At 40.4% G+C, this 27817-nt stretch overlaps 2 protein-coding genes across 7 annotated transcripts; one reads left to right on the top strand and one right to left on the bottom strand.

Annotated features, from left to right (window-relative positions):
- Positions 1–288: 288 nt before the first annotated feature.
- On the bottom strand, positions 289–2294 carry LOC131684519 (transcription factor grauzone-like). Its single transcript, XM_058967477.1, has 5 exons — positions 2055–2294; positions 1664–1995; positions 1205–1598; positions 943–1139; positions 289–880 (listed from the first exon to the last, which is right to left on the bottom strand). Exons 1-5 carry the CDS (start codon positions 2175–2177, stop codon positions 340–342), a joined length of 1587 nt encoding a protein of 528 aa, XP_058823460.1. The 5' UTR covers positions 2178–2294; the 3' UTR covers positions 289–339.
- Positions 2275–23884, top strand: LOC131684487 (longitudinals lacking protein, isoforms H/M/V-like). 6 transcript variants are annotated; one of them, XM_058967430.1, is made up of 8 exons: positions 4064–4239; positions 4627–4753; positions 9018–9268; positions 9371–10454; positions 10516–10638; positions 10717–10821; positions 10893–10946; positions 21828–22898. In XM_058967430.1, exons 4-8 carry the CDS (start codon positions 9401–9403, stop codon positions 22235–22237), a joined length of 1746 nt encoding a protein of 581 aa, XP_058823413.1. In that variant the 5' UTR covers positions 4064–4239; positions 4627–4753; positions 9018–9268; positions 9371–9400; the 3' UTR covers positions 22238–22898. The 6 variants fall into 6 exon arrangements, with proteins under 6 accessions (XP_058823448.1, XP_058823430.1, XP_058823405.1 ...); XM_058967465.1 differs by lacking the exons at positions 4064–4239; positions 4627–4753; positions 9018–9268; positions 21828–22898 and adding exons at positions 2275–2578; positions 12693–12912; positions 19966–20962; XM_058967447.1 differs by lacking the exons at positions 4064–4239; positions 4627–4753; positions 9018–9268; positions 21828–22898 and adding exons at positions 2275–2578; positions 22957–23884.
- The last annotated feature ends 3933 nt before the right edge of the window (positions 23885–27817 follow it).

Genomic DNA, 27817 nt, shown 5'->3' with positions numbered 1-27817 from the left:
GTTTTCTTTGGGCAAGATTCCATACTGAATCCATTCAGGATTTCGAACCGGTTCCGGAATGGATTTGACAGATAGTTTGGATAGGTTGGTGTGGCGGCGCTAGTGTTTATTGTATATTAATTCAAATGTTTACACACGTTTTTTAAATATTTTTGTTCGATGATGGATGTCTGTTCTCTCTGTTGCCAAAAACGCTGTTCAGTTTTTCTACTGCGAACATGCCCTAAATTTTTTATGTATGAGGACTTATTTGTGCAGGATGATGAATGAAGGGATTCAAATCAGACATACGTTTTACAGATATATTGTGAATCTTAAAATTTGTACATTATACTACAACTATGTATCCGACTGTATGCATGCTTGTTCCGCCCTTCTAGCGGCGAACTGCTCTGGATGAGCCGATTTCTTATGGTTGTGCATGGTTGAACTTGAATTACTCGTTTTCGGGCAGTAAGGACACGTGTACAAAACGACCCCACGATGGTTTGCTTCGTGCTCTCTCAATCGCCGAATTTCCTTGTATGCTTTACCACAGTAACTACATGCTAGCATTGGACGATGCCGGTGTATGACTCGTTTGTGTCGTGCCAAGGCCGGCTCATTCGCTAGTTTTTTCCCGCAAACATCACAAGTAATAGAGCCACTGGCGAGGCATCGTTTCACATGACTCTGATAGGTGTCCTTGTTCTTCAGCCACTTGCTACAGTGTCCGCACTGTACCATCAAACTTGCAGCGCCTTGCTCCGAATGCAAAAGGTAGTGCTTTTCCAGCAGTGCCTTGTGCGTGAAACCTTTGCCGCAAATATCACAAGCCCAATTGCTGAAAGCTCCGTGATGGTTGTGGCGATGAGCTTGAAGTAAAAGATTGGTGCCAAAGCTGGAATAAATTTGAAAAACATGCAAGATGAATGAAGATCCCAAGTGAATAGTAAGACTTACGATTTGTTGCAATCTTTGCATTGGAAAATTTTTTGTTCTTTGGCAATGTGGTACTTCATATGAAACCGGAGCTGAAAACTTTTGCAAAATGCTGCGTCACAAATATCACATTTGAATGGTTTTGCAGAGTCAGGAGTGTGTACCCATTGATTGTGCTGTTCCAGCGCTTCACTCTGAGAGAAGGTTTTGCTGCATATCTATCAGGGTGTAGTAAAAGCAATAAACGATTAAATATAAAGTAATTTAGATCAGGTATCCTCACCTCACATTGAAACATATTCGGATTCACATGCAATTGACAGTGGTTATATAAGCGAGGTTTTTTAGTAAACTTAATTCCACAACACTCCGCATAGCCACGCATTTGGTGATCGGTTGTATAGTGCTTCAAAAGTTGATAGAGATTATCACCAACATACTCACACCTTTTACAGGACAAATTGCAGAATTGTCGGATCAATTCATCCTCCTGAGCTATTGTTTCAGCCGATTTTTGTATTTTCTTAGCGGTTTCCTTTTCTGTCTCTGTTGTCGCTATCAGCATACTGTCAGCGTTGTCCTCTTCATGCGTCATCACTACCTTTGCCATGTTGGCTATCGAATAATCCGAATGTTGATTCCGCACATGAGCATTTCGGGTGTGCATTGACGCAAATCTGAAATCGAACCAGTTAATATAAGTTACAGATAACCACCTTCATAATAGCTGAAAATACTAAACTGTTTGTTGCATACGTTACACGAAATATTCAAATTATCCACATCCTGGTGCCATGCTTTGTGACTAGAAAGCTGCCATTCGGTGGCGAAAGATTTATCACATTGATCGCAGTTGTGTACCTTGTCGGTTTCCTTGGAGTGAAGCAACAGAGTGTGTAATTGCAGGTCAGTTTCAGTGCTGAAGGCCTTTGAGTGGTCACACTCCTCGCAACGGAACAGTAAAGCTGGTTTAACATAGAACCAGCGCGTCTCGACCGCACAGTATAGCTGATGAAAATCCGATATCCTCTTCCAGCAACTACAGCACACGAACTGGTTCTGGCAATCTGCGGTCTTTAGCATAGTTTACAGTAGAAGATAAACTATGTTGCGTAAATAATGCACGAACTTACCTTAAACCAAAAGTGTTTCATCAGGATGGATTCGATTTTTTGACCGTCAAAGTTGTCTGATATAGATAAAAATCGTTCGGATCTTTCGCTGCAAATCATGCAGCATGGTGCACTTTTAAACATTTTAGTTTTTCAAATCAGAGTCAGAACATTCATTATAAAAAAAATAATTTAATTAATGATATAGGTTGATCAATTTCCGCGACTTAAGTAAACAATAAACAAACAGTAATCTGACAGTTCTCGTGGTCGACAATTGAGCAACTTTAAGCTAAAAATATTTAAAAGCCACCCTGTGTATGCCCTACCTGCGAGCGCTCATTTTGCTTGAGCTGCGTGACGCTGCTTGACAAATTCACGGAACGAGGAAAAATTTTCTCTCCGCCTTTGATGCCACAAACAAGTGACTCGTGAGTGCTGGATCCATTTGATTTTGAAAATTAGTGCAAAAGTTGTATATTTTCGGCCGAAAACAGTGCAAAAGTGCGCCCGAAAGGTTGCAGAACATTTTGCAGCATAATTTGGTAAGTACCCGATGTTGGTTGAAGCGGAAAATGCTCCTTAAGTTTGGTCCCATCGCAAAAGCTGAAGCTGCAGTAATTTTCAACCTCTTCGCTGTGCTCTGAGGTTTTCCCACTCTGCTGGTGTTCACTCTCGTAACCCCCCGGTTTCTCATTCCCCGTCTCGGTTCCATCGATGAAATGTTCCGAGCAGTGTTGCCATATTTTCGACGTTATGCGATAGGTGGACGAAACGCTTTTGCAAACGAGTATTCCAACTAACGAAAGTTGGATTCAATTGAAATAAAAAAATACTTGACCATTCGTTCTTGTTTAAAGTAAGATTTGCACCAACAAAATGTTTTATGATCGATCGAACACTTATGTTTGAATGGGTATAAATACAGGACGAATGTTCTGTAGGTTAAAACCTGTATAATTGTAACATGCCATGAAAATTCAAGTAAATTTTTATCAGAAATTAAGGTTTCGGTATTTAAATTTGTACGTCTACATGGTTTCTGCTACGCTCTTAACACATGAAGCCTTCCGTTTGTATTGGCATGTACCTTTAAAGTTATTTCTTTGATGTTTTTAAAGTCAAATTCGTCCAGAAAAAACCCATTTCAATAAAAAAAAAGGGAAACTTTATAGCCAGAAAACACGATAAATCTGCAACACTGGTTCACAAGCCTGTTATTTCGGTTCGTGGACGGGGAAGTGGGCGGGAGTGCCGCGTCACATCGCTTTTGCGTTTGCTCGTGAGTGGAGTCCATCTTCTCGAAGTGATTTTTTTTTGTCGTGTGCTAGCGATAGGTACGTATACTGGGCTGAATTTGAGTGCTTGTGCGCATTTTTTGATTTGCCTGGTGTCATTTCCTTTGAGCGACTCTTGTTATGAATAGTGGTTATCGATTTTTTTTTTCTAAAGTGGACACTTTCAATTTTGTTGATATCAGCGATGTCAGTTTTAGTTATTTCAATGAACAATCATTTTTATTGGGGTTTCAACACTTATTTCACTGCAATTAACTTACAAAAATGTTGGACAGCTAATTCTTCGTTCATTTGGAATGGTTTATTTTCTATTAGCGATATTAACGTTTAAACAAGATGAGTGCACTATAAGTCTACGTTGGAAATATTTTAAAATTGATTATGGAATTTGCGTTTCGACTTTGTCATCAGAATCCGACACTAGCTTAGTGACAGGAGTAAGATAGCGTCGGATTACCGTCAGCTCCTGAAGCGGGCCCTACACAAGCCAAGAATATTGTCAATAAAAATATTGACAAGACTACTTCTATAAGCGGACCCTACACGAGCAGAAATATTGACAATAAATCATATATTGATTAATATATTGATGGTGTAAGGTGATCTTTAAAATGTTGATTCTGTAGAATTCAAATGGGATTGATGGATTGAAGCAGTCTTGTCACTATATTTATTGACAATATTCTTGTCTCGTGTAGGGTCCGCTATACGTCAATCCCATTTGAATTCTACAAAATCAATATTTTTAGAATGTCCTTACGCGATCAATATATTGATCAATAATTGGTTTATTTTCATTATTTTCACTCGTAGGTCCGCTTAAGACACACGATTTGTGTTCCTCAGCAAACGCCTAGTCAAACACGATGTCCCGCATGAAGAGATGTTCTTTTTAAGCCAGCCTCCTGGTAGGGCTATTGTGATGTACAAGCTTTCAAGCTACAAAAAACAATCATATAGTGGACCTAACCCATGATTTTACATTGGGTTGTTTTGATGTTTTCAAAGGCTAGTTGGCTAGAAAAACAGTGGAACCCGCGAACTGGGATTGGAGCAAGCTTTGCACTTAATTCATTTTCACACATTCGGCCTTGATATTACACTCTCTTTTGATCAACACGAGACAAACAAGCAACGTAGCAAGAGTTTCTACTGTTTGTTCTGAAAACTTATCTACAATTCCTGATTTGAGTTTGACTGCTTCGCTATACTTGTATATTACACACAAAAAATATCAAAAATCTTGAAAAACGCCGCGTTATTTTTTAAAATGCCCAAAAGATTAATAATTTCAGAAGCCTGCCATGCTGACAAATCAATAAAAAGGAAGTCAAAGTCAATGGTTTCGTGTACCATTCGTGGAAGTACAGCATAGAAAATTTTAAAACATTCGTTTAATCAACTGATTTTTTTGATTTTCACGTAAGTGCAAATACTATATTTAAGACTTTTTTGGTGGTATACAACTGTCAAAATTGATCACAATGGTGATTTAAACGTCCGCATCATAGCCCTGGGATAGCAAAAGGGTTTGCGAATTGGGCTGAAGTCTCAAGGGTTGCAGGTTCGAATTTTGTCTCTGGGGTAATGTCAAGTAGATCAATTCGGGGCTTTGGCGATGAGCCCTGCTATTGAATCTCTTTAATCCAGGGCGTCCCAAGCTGGGATTCCCAAAGATCACCACAATAGACCAGATGGTCGGTATTAAATCAGGCCAGACTAAATGACATTTTATGGATTTCGAGAAAAACGCTACGCTATTATCTCACCTTTTGAGATTTTGCTGTTAAGTCTGCTCTAACTCAAGAATTTAAGGATAGATTAGTTACATTAGATAAAAACTAATCGCATTCCTCGAGATTGATCGTAGTAACCATGTGCGTTGGCTGCGAAAATTTGTCGTCGTTAATTTGTTTTTCGGTGAAAATTTTAAACATCGTGAAAAATAATTTGTGGTAAAAGTAAAAATATCTTTCGGTGACGACTGAGGAAATTAGGAGTAAGAGGAGAAGGGCTCTTCGCTACTGGAATAGTACAGTCCCAAGTGATGGCAGCGGAGTGAAATAATTTGGACCTTTATTACTGGTGAGCCCGTTCTAGTTATGTCTTCTATCTTTTTAGCGATTGTTCTTGAAGTTATATTGTTCAATTATTTAATTAAAAACTTGGCGAGGGAATAGAGGCCACTAGTAGGTTGATAACACTTTTGTTCTGCATCAAATCAGCCTAGATACCGTGTGGCATCAAGCGACTGAAACCAGCGATCGATCCATTGGATTCCTGCTGTCATGCCGTGGGAGTCCAGAACTTTCGTTTTTGTTGTTGTTTATTGTCTTGGATGGCTCTATTAGGTTCATAGCCATAGTGGTAATCAGAAACAGGGGTTACATGTCAGTGCTTCAGTGAGGTTTGCTGGTACTTTCCTGAATATGAAGTTCGTGGGAGGAGTTTGTAGAGGAGAAGGGTGATACAAGTTAACAAAACAACGGACTGGTTTTGTTTGCAGACATGACCTTTCCTTCAATGGAGCGTAACTAGATGCATTTTGAATGATCCACCAATTACCTGGGTCTATCAAGAATGTTTCCATTCTGGGAGCATACTTGATGCAATAGGGAGTTGAATATAATGGCTTCCGTTTCCGATGATACTCTGTAGGATTCCTCTCGCCAGACCAAAACATCGGTACTACCACTTGCTAGGGTGAGAGTAGGCGTACCTAGTGGCAGTGAATCCGGTCGAGTTGCACCATCGACATCAGACTCCTTCAGTGAAAGTTGCCTACCACTAACCCAGGGCAAACATTTTAAAAATGAACACCATTGTCAAGTAATTGATTCTTTGCTTCACAGACAGCCATTGTGGTGCTTATAGCATTAAATTAGATGAAGTGTATCTGTTACATTTTGTTTTTTTTTTCAGTCAAACGCAGATGAAGTGGCAGCGACTGGAGAATAAAATAATGCGATTAGCATAATTCTATTTTTAGTCGCTCTAGCCTCAGTATTTGTGTTTGAAAAGAAACAAAATGGACCAGCAGAGCGAGTAAAGGCGCTTTAACCTAGGCTTATTAGCCAGGGCAAGGAGTAAATTCTTCTGCCCCATCCTCAAAGACCAAAGGAATGACATTAACCTTCTTAGCCAAGTTATTCCCAAAGATATATCCCAATCTCCTATAAACTGAAACGGTCGGTACGGTTGTCCTCGTTTCTTCCTCATTCAAGATTCAAAACGATTCGTTAGTTAAGTTATTCATTAAATAAATAAATTGCCGTATAGTTTTGAAACACCTTTTAACTCAACTCTGCACAGAAGGCCTGGCCGTTTTAATATTTGCGACATATTACACATAATATGCTTCAATTATTAATGTTGACAAGAAAAACACTAAAGAATAACTGCGGTGTTTTCCAGGATGCTTGTCAATACTGGCTGTGTAAGGGTTAGAATAGAATAGAATAAAAACTAATCGCATTCCTCGTCATGTGGAAGTCGAATGCAGTAGCAACACTTCAACATACGCCAACATTCGGTAACAGCGCTCTGGCGAGCATATTTGGTTCTCTTGAAAGGTAGTCGCATGAGAGAGTCATTACGTAATGCGGGCTTGAAGATCCACGCGTTCGAGGATTGTAGAGCAGTCCACTCTGGTAGACAGTAAGTCTGAGACGAATAGGGGTCGAGGGCAATCCCTACTGATGCTAAGAGTATCGAGACGTACTAACTGACAACGGTTTTCGTAGCTCGGTAGAAGAAATCTGTTTCGCTATGAGGGTTGTCGCAGTGTAAAGCGAATGAACCACCAGCGTTGGATAGTTTCGATTCTGTCAACCCCGTTGTGGGAGTAAGGATTCCAAACAGCAGAAAAATATTCTAGTATTGAGCGGCCCGAGGCACAATAAGGAGTTTTCAGACACTATGCACCCCTAAAGTGTTTTGCTATCTAGAAGATGAATCCCAGCTGTCTGGATGCATTATCCACAATGTATTGAGTATGAGGTTTGAACGTTAGTGTTGAACTGGATCGGATGACGTTTTCGCGAAAATGTGACGAATGAGCATTTGTTCGGTTTTAGAACCATTCTCTTCGGATCACACCCCGTACTGAAGCTGTCCAGCTCACTTTAAAGCAATTCGCCATCGGTTGAATCACTTATCTGTTAAAAATTTTTCATGTCATCGGCGAAAGAAAGGCTTTGATATTGACGTCATTAAATTAGAGGAAAGGACTTTACTCTCAGTTCCAACAACCTAGGTCTCCCCCGCTCCCTCTTAGCGTCTGAACCGCGCACTTAAAATTTAGTATAAGATTCACGGTCCGCGCGAGCGTACAACACATGTGAATACGCGAATGGTCACACGGTTACAATCGGATGTATACACGCAAAGACACACACGCGACAAACATAACATTCGAACGCTTCAGGCCTTCGCGCTCATCCACACACACAACTACGTCTGCGGTTGCGCAAACTTTGTAACACCCCGGTAATAAGGTGAAAGCTTTACTACTTACGAATTTACAAATGCTGCCCCAAACGCGAATCCAGGGACGCCAGTGTTCGCGCGATAATGCATCGATAACGTCCGGAAACAGTTTCCCTCCGCCCTAGCAACTTAGGCCCATACAATCAGTTGGACCAATCAAAAAATAACGTTCATATCCACTAGACAATACGTTCCATGGCGATAAGGCCGGGGACTCTAGTGACGTGGAAGAACTTACTTTCTTCTAGTGTCTGAACCGTACATCGAAAATTAAGTTTCGGATTCACGGTCCGCGCGCGATCATTCAAGAACACGCGTGAATATGCGAAAAGACACACGTTCGTACAATAGATGCGCGCGAAGTTACATACACGTTAGCACACGCGATCGCGTACAAACGTTAACGTATAAACGCTCGAGCCCTTCGCGACGGTACACGCGCAGCGCGAAATCCCTACTCCCGCACATATCTGAACCGTACAATGAATATCACATTGAGATTCACGACCCGCTGCAAAAGCAGTGTTTTAATGGGTGACATTACCCGTCTCGTCTGCAATTGTAGTGGGTGGTTCTAACGGGGAGCCCTTTCGAGAATCTAGCTCTACAGCTCCAGTAGGACAAATCTCAAAAAAAATCCACAACTGTCTTATCTTACAAAGAAATACTAGGTGTAATGTTCTCATTACTGTAATAATAAAGCAGTTAGATGTCGAAATTCTTTAGTAAATACGTATAAAACGAGGGATTTCATACGCAGGGATATAATAGGTTAATGAAAGTTCGTATACATTTCTCGAGACACTCTTGCTTATACAGCTTCGAGTCCATCGTTTTCTTATGGAATTTTTGATTGAATGATACCGGTGTAGTGGATTGCACTGGTTTTGCACTTTCTAGCAGAAGTGTCAATGGAACATACCCAGTTTTCTGTACTTCTGCTAGAAAGTGCAAAAACGGCGCAGTTTCAGTGCATTCCACTACACCGGTGTCAATCAATCGAAAACCCCATTAGTAATGAAAAAGCTTGGATTTGAGCCCGCAGCTGCAAATTTCTTGCCAGAACATCAGTTTCTTAGCAAATTTATCTACAAAAAATCAACTTGAATTTGCTGGGAACCTTGTGCTGTAACAGATAAATTTTTTTGGCCCGGTTCCTGTCGATACGTGTGTATGCATTATTAATTTTCTGTTCTAGGCTTCCGTCGAGCCTAATTTTTTACTGACGACACTTTCACTACTCAAACACCTGTATTTTCCAAACAAGTCTCTGTCAGAACACTTTAAATTCGACCACTAGAGGCACTGCTGCAGAATTATTGGTATCCGGATTCTAAATACAACAAGCTTGACCATAGTGGGTTATCTTCCTTCGGCCTTGATATTACATTACTTCAATTTATCTCGGTCGCAATTCAACGTGTCCTTAATTTGACCTGAACCAATTTGGTGAGCCTAGACAAAGTAAACATTTTCCCCACATAAACGACATTGCGAAGTTGTGCATTGCGTTTCAAGTAATAATCCTATTCTCGATCATCGTTTTTTCAGCATTAGGTCGAGTCCGGCATCCGCATCAGAATGTCGGCTCAGCAGTTTTCACTTCGGTGGAATAATTACACCAACTACATTACCGGCGCGTTCGATTCGCTCCGCTACGAGGAAGACCTCGTAGACGTAACACTTTGCTGCGAGGGCAGAAAAATTCGGGCTCACAAGATCTTGCTATCAGCATGTAGCGCCTATTTCAAGGAGATTTTCAAAGAGAACCCCTGCCAACATCCGGTGATCATATTCAAGAATGTGAAATACACCGACTTGATGTCGATTGTGGAATTCATGTACCAGGGAGAGGTCAGCGTAGTTCAGGAATCGCTACCATCGTTCCTGCATACAGCTGAGCTGCTCTCGATCCGTGGTTTAACCGACAACAGTGGCGATACGAGACAGCCGCAAACCCAGCAACCAACATCCTCGTTGGCACAGCAAATCATCCAGACGCAGAATCAAAGTCTGCTGGATAAAGCAACGATTACGACGGCCGAGTCCGTATATCTCACTCTGCCGTCGAATTCAACCATCGTACATCAACCTGCAAAGTTGCTGCAGGCTCAAATTCAGACAGCTCCCCAGATTCTGAACAAAACCATTATCAAAGCTGCATCCGCCGAAATGCCGGCTTTGACTGCTACCGGAGCCACCATCACCGTCCCGATTTCCCAACCACAACAGCATACCATTGCTGCCAAGATCCAGGTTCAACCACAACAAACTGCAACCGTACAACAGCAAGTACAGGTGCACCAACCACAGATACAGCAGCAGCAGCATGTCCAAACGCATCATCAGCAATCACAACCCCAGCAGCAGCAGACCCAAGCCACAACCCTGCAGGAAGTGGTGGAAAGTGTAGTCAGTCAACCGAAGAAAAAGAAGATCAAAGTACAACAGATTATTACGTCCACCCCGAACCAATCGGGTGGCCCGACTACGACTGTTGTGACGACTCAAGTGCCCCAGGGTGCAGCGGCCGGATCTGGCGACACGGAAATCTACGAGACGTCCACGGAAACCTACCACATTACGACGGCTAAGGCGGAATCGGTTGAGCATCGGGTGCAGGAACAAGAACAAGGTATTCTGCTCTAGCTCCAAAAATTGTAACATCTACTAATGCTGGTAATTTTTTTCCCCAGTTGAAACCTATGTGGAAGCAGCCCAGGCCAGTGGTGCGACTCTGAAGATGGAAATACCGGAATACATCGATTGTAGCGAGGCAATTAATGCTTCGAGTGCGAACAATACCTCCTACATACAAGGTAATTGAATTTAGATTGAATTGAAAAATTCAGATTGAAAATGCTTTTTTTTTCTTCTTGAATGTGGTTTATTTCCAGAGGAAAGCTACGAGCTGGTCGGCGAGAACATGGAAGATAAGGACGAGGATGATGAGGATATGAATCAGGACGGTATCGAAATGGAAGCATCGGATATGGATATGAGTAAGTTTTAGTAGTTGATGAAAGCAGATTAGAAATGAACTTCATCTATTTCGTCGGTTGTTGTCTTTCAGGTAGGATTTTCCAAGGAGCGACAGATGATCAGACCAAGGCTACTTTGTTACAAGGTGAGTGTTTTTACTATCTGTTCATTTCAGTGTGATGCGTGGGATATTTGATAAGCGTTGGCAAGATATTGAAAACTAAAAATTGAAATGGCAATTATTCGGGATTTTAACATATCGGCATCTTGGTGATAATTAAACTGCCGTTATACGCATGAATTGTTCTATGTTCATCCATGGGACAATAATGCGCAGAACAACTGTAATTTTCACAATTGAGCATGACAAAGTGGTTAAAGCGGGTTCTGTGATTTTTCATTTATTTTGCGATTAGAAATTTTTGCACAAACCACCACGCCTTAATGTCGGGGTAAGACGCTGGTCTTGTATGTTTAAGCTGACCAACTCTGTCAAAAAAATCCGTACACTGCGCGAACCATCTAGCTGAGTGTGGTGAACGCTTCGTTGGTGAAAGGTGTCAGGATTTTTTCGTCAGAGGTCAGCTTATATGTTCAAACTACAACCAAAAAGAGCCTTTGTGGTCAGTTGATTTGCATTATCCCGTGAATCGATCCTATACGATTATAATCAGCTACAAAGTCTATTGGAATGGTCACATTCCGTACGGTATGTAGCATTGTAACGTATCATTTTTGAGCATTGAATGTATGATCGATGATGGTATTTTAGGAAAACAGATTATGATTATAAAGTGTTCAATTTTGTTGTCCTTGAGAACTACTTTTTATTTAGTCGTAAATTTACATTTTATAAGACTATCATTATTAAACTCTACGCCGGTGTTCTCCTGTTGAGTTATATTTGAAAACATTTTTCGTCTCGTCTGTAATTGTCATGAGTGATTCTGACGGAATCCTTCCGAGAATCTAGCTCTACAGCTCCAATAGGACAACTCTCAAAAAAAAAATCCGCTACTGTCTTATCTCACAAAGAAATACTAGGTGTAATGTTCTCATTACTGTAATGATAAAGCAGTTAGATGTCGAAATAAAATACGTATTAAACGAAAGATTTCAAACGCCAGGATATAATGGGTTAATGAAAGGTAGTATACATTTCTTGAGACACTCATGCTTATACAGCTATATTTGAAAACATGTTTGCCAGTTTTGTCTTAATGCTGCGTGAAATTCCGTTTACGAAAGATACTCGCATAATGTGCACACTTTACACGAGTGATAATATTAAAATTCAGTGATGTTTTCCGGTAACTGTCGAGTGATTATAGAAGAAGGGAAATAGAATAAAATTATCGTGAATTCGATCCGGAGCTCGTTAGGTACGTAAACGATCACGTATGTTCATATATACTATTATTCACTAATTTCATAGTATATTTCTAAAAGACTCCTTTGTTTTTGTTTCGTATAACTCTAAGTAGCATTTGTTACTATCACTCGGATCACTCACTTGTTTTATTCTATTTTCGTTCATCAGCTGTAATTAATCCCGTCATGTTATTAGGTTATTGTTTTTACACTTGAAGAGACGATGTCTCAAGGTTATTTTAGCAGTCTGGTTTTGCTTACGGTTAAGTCGAAAAAAACATTAACACGACCGGATAAGCTTGTTTTGCGCTTTGAATCAGTATGCTGAAATACCCTTATAGCTTACCCAAGAACAATTTGACCATTATTTTCAAACTGACATAGCTTCATGTTTACACAAAATTTCTTCATCCGTTGTGTTTGTCCCTTCATTCTATTTCGAATGGCAACTGTTTTATTGCTGAACTGCCAGGCAAGCGTCTAACCTGTGCTCTTCTCTCTCTCTCTTGTTATCTTCCAGACGCTGAGCTCCGTTTCCGCTGCAGTATCTGCTGGAAGGGCTTCAAGCACCCGATGTCATTAACCCTGCACAAGGATCTGCATTCGGGGAAAACGAAATGTCCTGTCTGCTTGCGTTCGTTCTCACGCAGCTACGACATGCGCATTCATCTGAGCAAGATACACAAAATTACGCTCAAGCTGGATGCCAAGCTGAACATTAAGAACATCAGCAATTTGAAGTAAGGCTGGGAGAGAGAGAGAGAAAGAGTGAGAATGGGAAGAGCTTGTGTGTAACGTATGTGTTTGAATGCGTAGTGGCAATTCGGTAGCTTTTATATTCCTTACGGGTTTTCATTTAACAAGATCAAAAAGTTAACTCGTCATTCTGTTCTTCTTTCGGGATCTCTTAAAGTTGTTTCGTTGTATAAAAGCCGGGAATGCGGTTAAGCGTCACCTATTAATTTAAAACACTACTAAACTAACATTGTGTGGCGTCCAAAATAATAACCGGAGACTAAAGAGTCCTCTTTAAATTTTTCTTAGCATCGAGTCTTAGCATCACAAAGCAATAAAACTTATTCTAGGGTATTTTTGTAACTAACGCAACCCCTTCACCGTAACCTCTTAATTTTCAATCATCTTGAGCGATGTGCAAAAGCATGCTAGTTGCTGCGATAAAATGTAGTGTTGAAAAGTGGCCAACAAGCCGTGAACTTATCGACTGTTTTTATTTTGTCAAAAGATTTGAGATTTTAAAATCCCACCAATTGCCCACGACAACAAAATATTCGGATGGGGCAGATCCAGATTACGATGCAGGTTGGCAAATGCGCGGGCTGGCGCTGACAAGCCTTATCATGATTAAACACGACACGTATTGTAGCTAATGAGCGACTAACCCAGTAACAAGACCCTCGTTAGAATCGCAGGGTCGGCAACCGCGATAGGAAAAAGTCGCCTGAACGTTTTAAACACGCTTCAATTTAAAAGGACTAATTATTTAGAAAAACTAGAGACGAAAGACAAACTTCGACTCACTGGTCACTGTGCTGATTCATCGTCGATGGCTTCTTCCACGTCCTACTGCTTTCCGCGTGTTCGAGGACCGCCGGTTGATGGCCACTGGCTTTCGTCTCTGACTGGCTGCGTGGATTACTCGTCCAGCACTTTGGTCGGAAAATCATATCGCCTAAATACTGGTAATGAGGTCTTCCGAAAGCATTTTTAGGCAAGTTCAAGTCTTGAAAAATTTGTCACTCTCAAGAAACCGGATTCGAATGTGCTACTTCCAGCTTCATCATATCTAGGAAACACTAGGGAAAAAAACTGCGGAGAGAAAAACAGCATTTTGGCAATACGTTTTTACGCTACATGGGTAGGCAGTAATTCGATTCAAAATCTCCGCAGTTCTCTTTCTGGTTTTCTAAATATATCGACGACCGAAATCGCACGCTTACTTCTAACCATTCCATCACATTCGTGTTCATCCTACCAGCGACCTCCGCCCATCCCGGTCTTTCGACAAGAGGTCTTCCGAAATTGATGTCTTGGCAAGTATGATAAGTCGTCCCTTGAAGTTTTTGTCGCTTCCTAGCGATTTCCAAACTCAGATCTTCGGCGGCGGCGAAATTCGAACGAAGCTGATATCAATTCTGCTGCACGACTGCGAATTACCTAGGGTTCTGGAGCAAATCGTATACAAAAAAGTGTGACCAGAACGTCGGCTATTAGGCTTCACTCTTGATAAAAACAGGTTAACTGTCACTGATCGCTGTTACATGTCATCATACAGAGACAGACATGCTTCGATTGTCGCATATTATATTCCTGGGCGGAGTTTCGCTTCGACTGAAATCCAGTCAAAACTAACTGGCGAAGATTTCGTTTTTACTTTGAACAAACGACTGAAAATTAGAGTCATCTTGGATGATGCATGGGCTGGGCTTGCGTTGATCAAGTCCGGGTAGCTGTCAACCGTGGCGACTTTATTTTTTTCATGTTTTAAAAAGGTAAAAGAAATGGTTTGAAGCAATCCACTGCTTGATCGGGATGGTCTGGGCGGAAGAAGAAATACCTTCGAATTTCTTTGATGGCCTCATATGCCCTCCGCATGATACTGTACCTTGACGTGGTCCGGGGACTTTTCCGTTAAATCAGTATTACAATGATTATATCACATAGAAACTTTGGCTACGACTATTTTCTCTTTAGTTAAGCTACACTGTGACCAAATTTACAAATTTACTTATGCCATGTTCGAAATAATGTACCAAGTGGGTTTAGGGCCAAGTTCTCTATGGAAGTGTCCTGGGCTTGGCGATGAGCCCTGGTTTTAGGACTCTTCTAAATTTGAAGTGTCCCAAATTCGGAGAGTTTCGATTAGAAGACTGCCCGTTGGCTAAATCCTTTATCGGCGAATACCGAGGCTTATTTCGAGAAGAACCATTCACGATAAACCAAATGTTTCCCTTGCAACTAATTCTGGATACATTTCGGGAATACTTGCGAACTCGTCACATGCTTGTGGATTTCAAGACAGCGTACGATTTAGTGAAACGAAACATGGAAGACAATGCTATGACATGGCTTTCCGACAAAACTGTTTAGGCTGATTCGTATGACACTGGATGAGTCAGCATCGAGAGTCAAAATGACCGCGGAAACATCCGACTCGTTTATGACGCTAGATTGATTGAAGCAGGGCGAAGTTCACTCTAATCCAATGTTCAACATAGCGCTCGAAGTTGCGATTTGATCGCGAAATCTCATATTCTTCTCGTCTTCGCAGACGACAACGCGATCATTGGCGTTGTTCGCAACGCAGTGGAATTTATTTTTTAAAAGAGAGAGTACGATAATCGAACTGACTATAAACTCTGACAAGAGACGCTGGTAGAGAGCGAGGCAGTCTGAACGAGAGTGGAAATCAAATCAAAAATTCAAATTCGATTTTGAAATTTTCCCTTACTCCCCCCTTATGAACAAAAATCGTCAAAAAAAGTCAATTTTCGTCAAAAAAAATTTTTCGAGTTTGCATCAAATTTTGACGCTTTATGCATTTTGAAGTCATTTGGCATCAAAAATACCAGCCCGATTATGAAATTTTCCCCCCTTTGAACAAAAAAAAGTCCAAAAAAGAACCTTCGTTAAATTTTTTTTTCGAGATTGCATCAAATCTCGACGTTTCATGCATTTTAAAGTCATTTGGCATCAAAAATGCAAATTCGATTTTGAAATTTTCCCTTACTTCCTTTGAACAAAAATCGTCAAAAAAGTCAATTTTCGTCAAAAAAATTTTTTTCGAGTTTACATCAAATTTTGACGCTTTATGCATTTTGAAGTCATTTGCCATCAAAAATACTAGCCCGTTTTTGAAATTTTCCTCCCTTTGAACAAAAAAAGTCCAAAAAAGAACTTTTTTTTTTGAGATTGCATCAAATCTCGACGTTTCATGCATTTTAAAGTCATTTGGCATTAAAAATGCAAATTCGATTTTGAAATTTTCCCTTACCTCCCCCCTTTGAACAAAAATCGTCAAAAAAGTCAATTTTCGTCAAAAAAAAAAATTCGAGATTGCATCAAATTTTGACGCTTTATGTATTTTAAAGTCATTTGGCCTAAAAAATACTAGCCCGATTTTGAAATTTTCTTCCCTTTAAACAAAAAAAGTCCAAAAAAGAAATTTCGTTAAAAAAATTTTTTTCGAGATTGCATATGCATTTTGAAGTCATTTGCCATCAAAAATACTAGCCCGTTTTTGAAATTTTCCTCCCTTTGAACAAAAAAAGTCCAAAAAAGAACTTTTTTTTGAGATTGCATCAAATCTCGACGTTTCATGCATTTTAAAGTCATTTGGCATCAAAAAAGCAAATTCGATTTTGAAATTTTCCCTTACTCCCCCCTTTAAACAAAAATCGTCAAAAAAGTCAATTTTCGTCAAAAAAAAATTTTCAAGATTACATCAAATTTTGACGCTTTATGCATTTTGAAGTCATTTGGCATCAAAAATGCAAATTCGATTTTGAAATTTTCCCTTTCTCCCTTTGAACAAAAATCGTCAAAAAATTCAATTTTCGTCAAAAAAATTTTTTTCGAGTTTACATCAAATTTTGACGCTTTATGCATTTTGAAGTCATTTGGCATCAAAAATACTAGCCCGTTTTTGAAATGTTCCTCCCTTTGAACAAAAAAAGTCCAAAAAGAACTTTTTTTTGAGATTGCATCAAATCTCGACGTTTCATGCATTTTAAAGTCATTTGGCATTAAAAATGCAAATTCGATTTTGAAATTTTCCCTTACCTCCCCCCTTTGAACAAAAATCGTCAAAAAAGTCAATTTTCGTCAAAAAATTTTTTCCAAGATTACATCAAATTTTGACGCTTTATGCATTTTGAAGTCATTTGGCATCAAAAATACCAGCCCGATTTTGAAATTTTCCCCCCTTTGAACAAAAAAAGTCCAAAAAAGAAATTTCGTTCCCCCCTTTGAACAAAAATCGTCAAAATCGTGGAATCAAAAATGCAAATTCGATTTTGAAATTTTCCCTTACTCTCCCCCCTTTGAACAAAAATCGTTAAAAAAAGTCAATCTTCGTCAAAAAATTTTTTTCGAGATTACATCAAATTTTGACGCTTTATGTACTTTGAAGGCATCAAAAATACCAGCCCGATTTTGAAATTTTCTTCCCTTTGACAAAAAAAGTCCAAAAAAGAAATTTCGTTAAATTTTTTTTTTCGAGATTGCATCAAATCTCGACGTTTCATGCATTTTAAAGTCATTTGGCATCAAAAATGCAAATTCGATTTTGAAATTTTCCCTTACTCCCCCCTTTGAACAAAAATCGTGAAAAAAAGTCAATTTTCGTCAAAAAATTTTTTTCGAGATTGCATCAAATTTTGACGCTTTATGCATTTTGAAGTCATTTGGCATCAAAAATACCGGCCCGATTTTGAAATTTCTCCCTTTGAACAAAAAAGTCCAAAAAAGAACCTTCGTTAAAAAATTTTTTTCGAGATTGCATCAAATCTCGACTGCATCAAATCTCGACGTTTCATGCATTTTAAAGTCATTTGGCGTCAAAAATGTCAATTCGATTTTGAAATTTTCTTCCCTTTGAACAAAAAAAAGTTCAAAAAAGAAATTTCGTCAAAAAAAAATTTTTTTTTCGAGATTGCATCAAATCTCGACGTTTCATGCATTTTAAAGTCATTTGGCGTCAAAAATGCAAATTCGATTTTGAAATTTTCCCTTACTCCCCCCTTTGAACAAAAATCGTCAAAAAAGTCAATTTTCGTCAAAAAAATTTTTTCGAGATTACATCAAATTTTGACGCTTTATGCATTTTGAAGTCATTTGGCATCAAAAATACCGGCCCGATTTTGAAATTTTCCCCCCTTTGAACAAAAAAAGAACCTTCGTTAAAAATTTTTTTTTTTTCGAGATTGCATCAAATCTCGACGTTTCATGCATTTTAAGGTCATTTAGCATCAATTTTTAGAACCCGGAGATCGTTTCGACTCGTACAAACCATACCGACCCCACAAAGGGCTGCTTTGCATTTCTAAGAACCGGTGTGCTTGGTCAAGTTAAATAATCATAAAAAACAAGTCATGAATAATTAACAATCGCTTAGGAGCCAGTCCTGCACTACCAGCTCAAAAAAAAAATCGACAACTAGCAGATCCACGTGTCCCGCGAAGACGTCCGAACCGATGAGAATGGACCACGCCGGTCGAAGGCCACAGGCCCAGCGTTATCCCGTACAATTCCTGAAGTGTTTTCGCTGCAATCATAATATGTGTGTTAGTGCTACTTAAAGATTTCATTTCAGTGGAACTGGGTGTCTCATTCCTTCTTTTAACCCTCCGGAAATCGCGCATATGGCCTACTGAACGAGCAGCCGCTGATGCTCTAAGACCATTTCGCTAGTTTTTCAGAGCAGCGTGCACTATCGCGACTGCCGGAAGATTAAAACTTGATTCCTACGAAATTGCAGATTACCACTACTCATCTCTTCAGACATATCGACTCCGTCAGTCGATCGTCTCATAAAATATAAATCTCTATCATCAAATCCGCCATTTTCTTCGGAGCTGTACTGGCGCGAGTACCAACTATCTGAAACGAAAGAGAAATTATATGTCACTTTATACATATTCCCTAATTTTATAATCAACACAGGCTGTCTGTCTATTTTAATGCAGAAACGCTAATGATATGACCACATAGAACGGACATCCATGGTCGAACAAAAATATTTAAAAAACGTGTGTAAATATTTGAATTAATATACGATAAACACTAGCGCCGCCACATCTACTTATCCCAACTATCCGTCAAATCCATTCGGGAACCGGTTCCAAATGCTGAATGGATTCAGTATGGAATCGGTTGATGCATTTGAGCTGGAATTCATACTGGATCCACTCAGAAGTCCGAATCGGTTCCGGACTAGTTTGACTGGGTAGAGGAATAACCGCTGTTAATTCAGTCGAACTCAGCCACAAAAAACAAGGATTTTTACACAAGTTGAATGCTTTTCTCTGTGATATGACCATCAAGATTACGCCAGACAGCCTTAATTGACCAACCTCGACAACAGTTTGGCCTTGCCAAGCCGTAACGCGAGTGGCGACGTGCAAACTGCCGAATTGGGCTTTGAGAACAATTTGAAGCAACATCTGAGGTTACTCTAAATTTATGTGATCCAAGATCGTCCAAGATAGTTCCACCGAGCCTAGTTTGCATACCTTACATAACTATACTCACTGTTCTCCATTCTCCCACATTTGTAATTGAAATGTTCTTAAATAGCGAAAAATGTAAAAGCAATAAAGTAAAATAGCATGGTTTGCAGTCGACTGAAAGTAGTATCTTTTCCATCTTTCTTGAACGATTTTCTTTCTAGAATTCCGCGGAATGTTTTTAGTCCTAATAGCATAGGACAAAACAGTAAAAAAAGTAAGGATTTTACGACCTTTGACAACTTTTTGAAAAGGGAGGGGTTGTTCCATGGACCGAGGGGTGGTCCAACAAACAAAACTGGGATTATTACCTATTGACCCTAAAGTATATCGAAGATGCTCTATGTATCAATACCAATGACCAGTAAAAACGCTTTCTAACAAAACACAAATGAATGGAGAGGGCTGATGATTCTAGTTTGTTCGTTACTAATTGGTTAGAGGAATTTCTTATGTTAACACAAACAACGGTTTCTTGCTGTACAGTGCGTCTGTCTCCAATAATTCTTATCTTAGTGCAATTATTAAATGTACGGTTATTCTCAATAGTTGCGAGTTTATATGAAAATGCTGACCACCGTTCGCCACAAGATTCAACGTTCTAAACCCCAAGATGAGCGGTCCTGAAGGAAGAATGAATGCTATGAAAAGTATATTTTAATCGTATTGAGTTCAGAAACACTTCCTAGAAGCATTGAAAATGTAAAACATTTTGTTTCAATTTCTTTAATTTTGTAGGCGTGTCTATTTTTGTAGACCTAATAAATGCATCGTATGTAACAAAAAGCAGACTGAACATGATGTTATTATAGACTATTTATTCTAGCAATGAAATAGAAAGATCGATAATAAATCAGTTACTTTTAATAGACACAAATTGTTCTTTATCTTATTTATATAAGCACACATAAAACCAATCTCAGATACAACTTTTTAGGATGGTTGCCCGGCTAACTGTTCATAATCTCAAAGTCAAGATCCAAAATTTTCTTTGAGAGTTGTGAATTCATGGATATTACATTCCATTAGTGATTATATAGAAATACACCTAGCTTTAGTTGAGCTACTCTTCATTTAATGAACTGCAGTTTAATAAGAGTCCTAGATTACTGATTATGCACCAACAAAAGGTGGCTGGTATACGTTAAGCTAAGGGCAATCTAGTACTGCGAACGGATCTGTTATTCCTGGAAATGTTATGATTTGATTAACTGTTATACGATAAAATACCAAATGTTATTTATTTAGAAAAAGGGGAACAGATTGCTGGATTTAATGCTCTCGAGAACTGCTGTGTGTGAGAGCCAAACTTTGTTTGGTGACTTACTTGGGTACTAGATCGATGTATTTTTCCAGTTTCACATTTGCTCAAACACTTCTTCGAATTTATTTTTTTTAATTTATTTTGTCTCCGCAAACAATTGGGAAGTTGTAACATATTTCACTGTAACTCGATATGCCCACGGTTCCACTCGGTAGTAAATCCAATTTGTTTCCCCCTTTTTCTGTGGTGCCAAACACCGAAGTACAACTCGCTGTACTAGAACAGTATGAAAGAGAACGGTGAATTTAATACAACCTCTTCTTTCCTCTTCTCTCTTTCTATTTCGCAGAAGTGTTTGAGCAAAAAATGAAACCGAAAAAGTACAAGTGCAAAGATTGTGACAAAAGCTTCGCAGCCTGGAAATCGCTGACAATGCATAACCATATCCACCGGGGTCTCACCAAGTGTACAATCTGCGGAGCGGTATTGTCCAGGACGGCTAATCTCAAGCGGCACATGAAGCTGAAACACGACAAAACAGTGGCCCCCAAAGTTGAACTGCTGCCGGCCGATGGATTCTCCAAGGAGGAACAGTGCTGCATCACTCCGACGGGCTAACCAGTGTACATAGCGGTGTTTGATGATTACAATACTAAGTACTAAAAAATACACGAGAAGAATTACGGAAATACATTCTATGAAATACGTATGCGTGAACCATTTTTAGAAATAACACAGACCTGCAAATCGATTTTTTAAAGCACCATTTGAAAAAAATAAATAAATGGCATTCGCATAATGGTGACGTATTTAATAGGTATTGTTTTGACGACTACTTTAAAAGATAGTCGGCTGCGTTTTGCTGTGCCCCGTTGACAGACTCATTTGTAAATGACGTTGATCATGAGAAAGAGTTAACAGAGAAAGTACTAAATTATTATTTTCAATTATGCTGTAGTTTGACCCTTAAATTTTCATTCATCGTGCTAGTAGATAATTCAAAAAAAATAATAATTGTGACCAGATTTAGCTAAAAAATCATATCTTGTAGCACAACTTAAAACTAAATTAGAAGCAATGGAAAAAAAAAACCAATGAAAATAGTGCTATCCCATTCTCTTTGTTCTCTCTTCCTCTCTACTTCTAGATATTGTTAGTACAAACAAATGGTCCCAATGTCAAATCTGTAAATTGGTAATTACCTCGGTCAATCTGTGGAGGCACATGCGAACGCAGCACACGAATCAAGAACCGAAGAAGTGTGATCATTGCAGCAAACAGTTTAAGAATAAGTACAGTTTGCGTGAGCACGTGCGCATGGCTCACGAGAACAAACTGCAGCAGCAGCAGCAGCAGCCGCCGCCTCAACAGCAACAATCGATGACAACAGCAGTCAGCGGGGAAGCCCTCTCGCCACGAACTAGTTCGTTAACCTTAGGTTCGGTGTTGGAGGAAAACAACAGCCCGGGAATATCTGTGGATGCATCGTCGGCAGCCGGGTTGACCGTGCTGTCCGCGGCGCAGCTGGCGGCTGCGACCACGATGAAGCTGTTCTGATTGCAGTTCTAAGGAATTTGTCTATCTAGAACGGATGGAACGAATTGATTTGTGGTACAAAATGTATAATCCATTAGGTGCAATTAGTTACAAAGTAAATTTGATACGCTGCAGCATCACAAAACGTTTTAAGGATCGCGATTCTGATTGTCGCCTGAAGTGATTTGTTGTTGAAAATTGTACCTTATAGCGAATCTGCTCATCGGGATATGTACATCAGCATAAGTAGTCAGAAACACGTTACGGCATAACGACTAATGAGTTCGATACATGAGAATAGAAGTCTTGTGGAGTGTTGTCTATGTATGATATTCGTAAATTATTCTTAATGTTATATAGGTACTAGATCCATGATTAGTGAATAGTTTATAATAGAATGAATCTCTTGATTAACGCTGTAAATAAACCATCTTAATAGATTCCAAAAATAGTTTTGTACTTTTTCGTTCGTCTTCAACTATACAGAATGAGGTCTGTCAACTAGATCAATGCTTTCTACACATGCTTCCGGAGATCGAGTTGGTCGAAACCAATTTTTATAACCGCCAATGATCTTGAATTAGTAATAAAGTTTCATGAATATAAACACGTTTTGAAAACGTTTAAGCCACATTCTCCTAGACTTCCAAGCTGATTTGAAAGCTGGCTAATAGTAATTTGTATTTTGTATATTGTATAGTTTTTTTTAAACATTTCCTCCATTTGTTTTACAATTACAGCATCTAGCGTCTCTTCGGAGAGCAAACAACTGCACACCTGCACCGAGTGTCACCGGCAGTTCTGCTCGATGAATGCAATGAAGCGGCACAAACTGGCCAAACACGGAGACAACAAGGTATCCTACAGCTGCGTGATGTGCAATGCCGTGTTCAAAACTAAATGGTCACTGTCAACCCACAAGAGCAAATATCACCGGGACAAGGTGATGGTACTGCCGGTTAAGGCGGAACTTACCGATAGTACACCATCCACTCCGACTACGGCTATAACGACAACCGTAAGTACCGGACTAACGGCAGTCCCGGTGGCATTGCGAAAGCTCAGTCAGACCACGATATCGCCGGCAAACATTCGCAAGTCCATACAATTAAGCTCCGGTGGAACACCATGAGATCAGCGAGATCCGGTTGTGGTTACCGCTCTCACTTCCGTGAAAACATTGGAGTCAGAGACGGAGCATGACCAGCAAACGGATGGAAAGAAAGGTACATCGGAATAACCGAATAGTTGAGACATGCTTTGTACATCGCAATTTTATTGCATCTGAGAGAAGCCGAATCTTTAAATTTTCAACGATATGTTGGTAGATTTTTGTTTAGTATGGACACCTAATTTTATGAGGAAACGCGCCCCTTCAAATGCTATTACTAGGTTGGATGACTGTATTTGAAGCTCAATTGGAACCGTTTCCGACAGAAATTCGTTAGTAGCATGTGTTGTGTCACTACTAGTTACACAAGTAGCTGTAACAGTTATCCATCGATTGATTTTCTTAGCTCTATAGGTATTACGGTCACCATTTTAAATTGTAAACTAACTTAGCGTCAGGCAGAAACGATATCAGTGTAGCTGAAATTTTCGTATATTTTAAGTCGATAACTGTAGTGAACTATTCGTAAGTATAAAGCTTTTCTCTTTCATGCGAGACCAACCGTCGAGTTTATTGGAAAGAAATATTCTTGTTTCATCTGAAAAAGAAGATAGGGGAATGTGTTCGGTTGTCGGCACACTTATATTTTTGGCTCACAACATTACTCCAATTGAACAATATATGGGAATAACCACACCAATGGAAAGCTAGAGGGCTTAGCTAATAATTTATGAAAGAATTTAAGGGACCATTAATAAATTACGTAACGCGAAAATTGTCCAAAATTGACTTCCCCCTCCCCCCATGTAACAAATTGTCACAAATTTCTCTGTCCCCCCTCCCCTATGGCGTAACAAATTCCTCGAAAACAACATGTCACAACTTGTCGTACCCCCTCCCCCCTGAACGCGTTACGTAATTTATTAAGGGTCCCCAATGCACTGACGGATCGCATTCACTGCAATTGAGTGAGTTTCAGGCAGTCCATTTTTTACCAAAGCTTCACACAAATCAGATAGAAGTCCACGTTAGCACGTAGCCAAAAGGGGAGGGGTGCTACAGGGTAACCCCACTACCCCACCATTTTTTCTGGTCGTGACAATCTCGTATATACAGTACTGCCTAGCGGTGAAAACACGACTTTCTTCCTGTAAATGTAAGGGATCGTCCATAAATGACGTAGCATTTTCTGAGTGATCTCCCCCATCGTAGCATAAATGTAAGGGATCGTCCATAAATGACGTAGCATTTTCTGAGTGATCTCCCCCATCGTAGCATTTCGTCACAAACCTCTAAATACCCTCCTGGATAATTACGTAGCTTGACGGTAACCCTACCCCCCCCCCCCCTTGTCCCGTAAAAAAACAACGATGTTAGATGAAACGGGTAAGGTTGTCATGACATCAGGTCAACCCCTATTCCCTTTAAAAAAGCTACGTAGCATGACATGACCCCCTACCCCCCTGTCGTCACACATCATCACAAAATGCAAAACTCTCCCCTCCCCCATATAATGCAACGTCATTTATGATTGGTCCGATACTCGCCAGGTTCTGCTCCACTTGGTCCAGCTACCGGGAACACTGCGCTCCTCTCCGTCTTATACCTGCCGGGTTGGAGGTGAAAACCAGCTTGGTGGGTTGTTATCCGGCATCCTCACAACATGCCCCGCCCACCGTACCCTTCCAGCTTGAGCTACTTTCCGGATACTTGGCTCACCATAGAGTCGCGCAAGTTCAAGTGGTGGTGCAAGTGGTTCATCCTTCTCCTCCACACGCCATCCTCCTGCACACCACCGAAGATCGTTCTCAGCACCCTTCTTTCGAAGACTTCGAGTGCTTGCAGATCCTCCTCGAGCATTGTCCACGTTTCGTGCCCGTAGAAAACCACCGGTCTAATCAGTGTGTTGTACATGGCACATTTCGTACGGTGTGACCTGTGTTTCGTTGGTCACAATAAATCCGTAATCACTGGGCCAGCTTAATATAGGCCCCTAGAAATTTTGTTTTATTTGTAAATATTGTCAGTAAATGTCTAAATGTGAAATAAATGTCATAGCTTCTGTGTTTACATGTTTGAAGGATATTTATTTCATGTTTAGTAGTCTTCGGTTGGTGCCCGTCAGTATTTATTAATTTATTTTTTTATTTGCTTGTTATTTATTTATTTATTTGTTCATTTGCTTGTTATTTATTTATTTATTTATTTATTTACGTGTGATGTATTAATTTATTCCATATTGATTTATTTACACTATTTATTTACTCAATTATTTATATTATATGTCAGTTAGTTTATTTACATTTTTTGTTCATTTGTTTATTTTGTGAAAATTATACAATGTAAAGGTTATGCATGCAACCAATCTGATCTAAAAACTCAAATAAACTTTTTATCGGGGCACCAACCCATACATGTTTGTAAATAATGTTGTCCTTTGCTACGCGATATAGGAGAAGAGGTCATCGATCGCGAGTGGAGATGGTTTCCGGGGGCACGGGGGAGATAAAAAGGGCTTTCCGCGTCGAAAAGAGGATCAATTACAAAAATCAGGTCCGAGGAGTGAAGTCAGCGGCAGCGAAATCCCGTAGTGCGTCCCGCCCGTCCTTTTTCGGTACGGTTTAGGATCCCAGTGTAGTGTTCCGCGGGCAAAGGCCCGGTAAAACCACAAGCGACGCGAGTGCACTGTTGGTCCAATGATGCCAGCCTAGTTGGTGAAAAAAAGCGCGAAGGAGCTCGCGAAAGTGCACCATTCCCGGACCATAATATAAACGTAGGCCAAACGTTACACGGCCAAGACATTGTCCAAACTGGATTCTCGACCGACGGAAGTACCCGGTCTGAAAGTTGTTTCTGATCGTCTCCGTAGTCCCCGGAGGCCCCTGAAGCAGTAAGTCGACCAACGTTCGTCCCGGCCGCAACGAGTTTCTTGACGTCGAAAAAGTGAAAAAGTTTACTATGCGCAAGTATTTTGTTTTTTGTTTGAATAAATGTAAGGTCTGTCTAATTAAGCTGTTTTATATAAAATTGTGATGTCCTTGAGTTAATTTAGTCCGCTAGTTTGTTTAGTTTTGTGAATTAGCCCAGAGACCAACGGTAGGGTTCAAAGTCCACTAAGTGAAATTCTCCAGGAGACCGCGGTAAAACGACCCAAATGCTCGTGTTTTAGTGTACCGTTAAATAGAGTGAAATGTGAGTCCGCGTAGAAGTCGTAACAACGGTGGTGAAGCTTCACGGACCCGAGAGGCCGCCTTAAATTTTGACACAACACCTTACACCATCCATCGTTACCTTAATCACTCTTGTAAGCTTCCCAGGGAAGCCGTTCTCGTCCATCACTTTCCATAGCTCTACACGGTCCACCGTATCATATGCGGCTTTAAAGTCGATGAACAAGTGATGTGTCGGGACCTGGTATTGACGGCATTTTTGGAGGATTTGCCGTATAGTAAAGATTTGGTCGTTTGTTGATCTGCCGTTGATGAAACCGGCCTGATAACTCCCGACAAATCCATTTACCAGCGGTGATAGGCGCCGGAACAGAATTTGGGATAGCACTTTGTAAGCAACATTTGTCACTGTGATCGCTCTGTAGTTTTCACAGTCCAATTTGTTGCCTTTCTTGTATATCGGGGTGATAACTCCTTCCTTCCACTCCTCCGTTAGCTGTTCTCTGTCCCAGATTCTTTCGATTATTCGGTGCATGCATTCCGCCAATTTCTCTGGACCCAACTTGAAGAGTTCCGCTCCTAGACCATCCTTACCAGCTGCCTTGTTGTTCTTGAGCTGTTGAATAGCTTCGTTAACCTCATTCATAGTGGGCGCCGGTACATCCCCGTCGGCTGCGACACTGACATAATCGTCCTCCTCGAACGCCTGATTGTCCGCCTGCGCATCATTCAGATGTTCATTGTAGTACTGCCTCCACCTTTCGACCACCTCACGTTCGTCCGTCAAGATGCCACCTTTCTTGTCTCTACACATTTCGGCCCGCGGCACAAAACCGTTGCGAGAGTCATTCAGCTTCTTCAAGAACGCCCGCGTTTCCTGAGAGCGATACGGCAGCTCCATCTTCTCTATCAGACTCTTCCAGGTGGCGCTTTTTGTCCTGAAAAAGACGAGTCTGCTGTTTTCGCTTCCGTCGATATGACTCCTCATTCTGACGAGTGGCTTGAAGCAACATCGCTGCGCGTGCTGCATTCTTCTCGTCCATTATCTATTAGCACTCGTCATCGAACCAATCGTTCCGTCGACTCCTCTGTACGTATCCCAGGATGCTCTCTGCATCGATGAACTCCTCCTCCGGTGGCAGCGCTGCTTCAAGATGCTGCGCGTACGTTGTAGCGACGTTGGTTTCCCTCAGTCAGTCCAGGTTATACCGGGCGCCGGTATCTTACACAGTTCACTACGGATAGTTTTGGACGCAGTTTAACCATCACCAGATAGTGGTCCGAGTCGATGTTAGCGCCCCGACAGGTCCTTACGTCGAT

Source organism: Topomyia yanbarensis, chromosome 1 (genome assembly GCF_030247195.1).
Source record: "Topomyia yanbarensis strain Yona2022 chromosome 1, ASM3024719v1, whole genome shotgun sequence".
NCBI lineage: Eukaryota > Metazoa > Arthropoda > Insecta > Diptera > Culicidae > Topomyia > Topomyia yanbarensis.
Note: the sequence above shows the minus strand (reverse complement) of the source record. Positions and strands in the feature narration are given on the sequence as shown.

Bases quoted from the DNA above. Each gene is read 5' to 3' on its own strand.
- LOC131684487 (XM_058967430.1), top strand. From the start codon at position 9,401: ATGTCGGCTCAGCAGTTTTCACTTCGGTGGAATAATTACACCAACTAC. The intron at 10,639-10,716 runs GTAATTGAATTT...GTTTATTTCCAG, and splicing joins CAATACCTCCTACATACAAG to AGGAAAGCTACGAGCTGGTC. The intron at 10,947-21,827 runs GTGAGTGTTTTT...CTCTACTTCTAG, and splicing joins CAAGGCTACTTTGTTACAAG to ATATTGTTAGTACAAACAAA.
- LOC131684519 (XM_058967477.1), bottom strand. From the start codon at position 2,177: ATGTTTAAAAGTGCACCATGCTGCATGATTTGCAGCGAAAGATCCGAA. The intron at 1,996-2,054 runs GTAAGTTCGTGC...ACTATGCTAAAG, and splicing joins TGAAACACTTTTGGTTTAAG to ACCGCAGATTGCCAGAACCA. The intron at 881-942 runs GTAAGTCTTACT...AATTTATTCCAG, and splicing joins TGCAAAGATTGCAACAAATC to CTTTGGCACCAATCTTTTAC.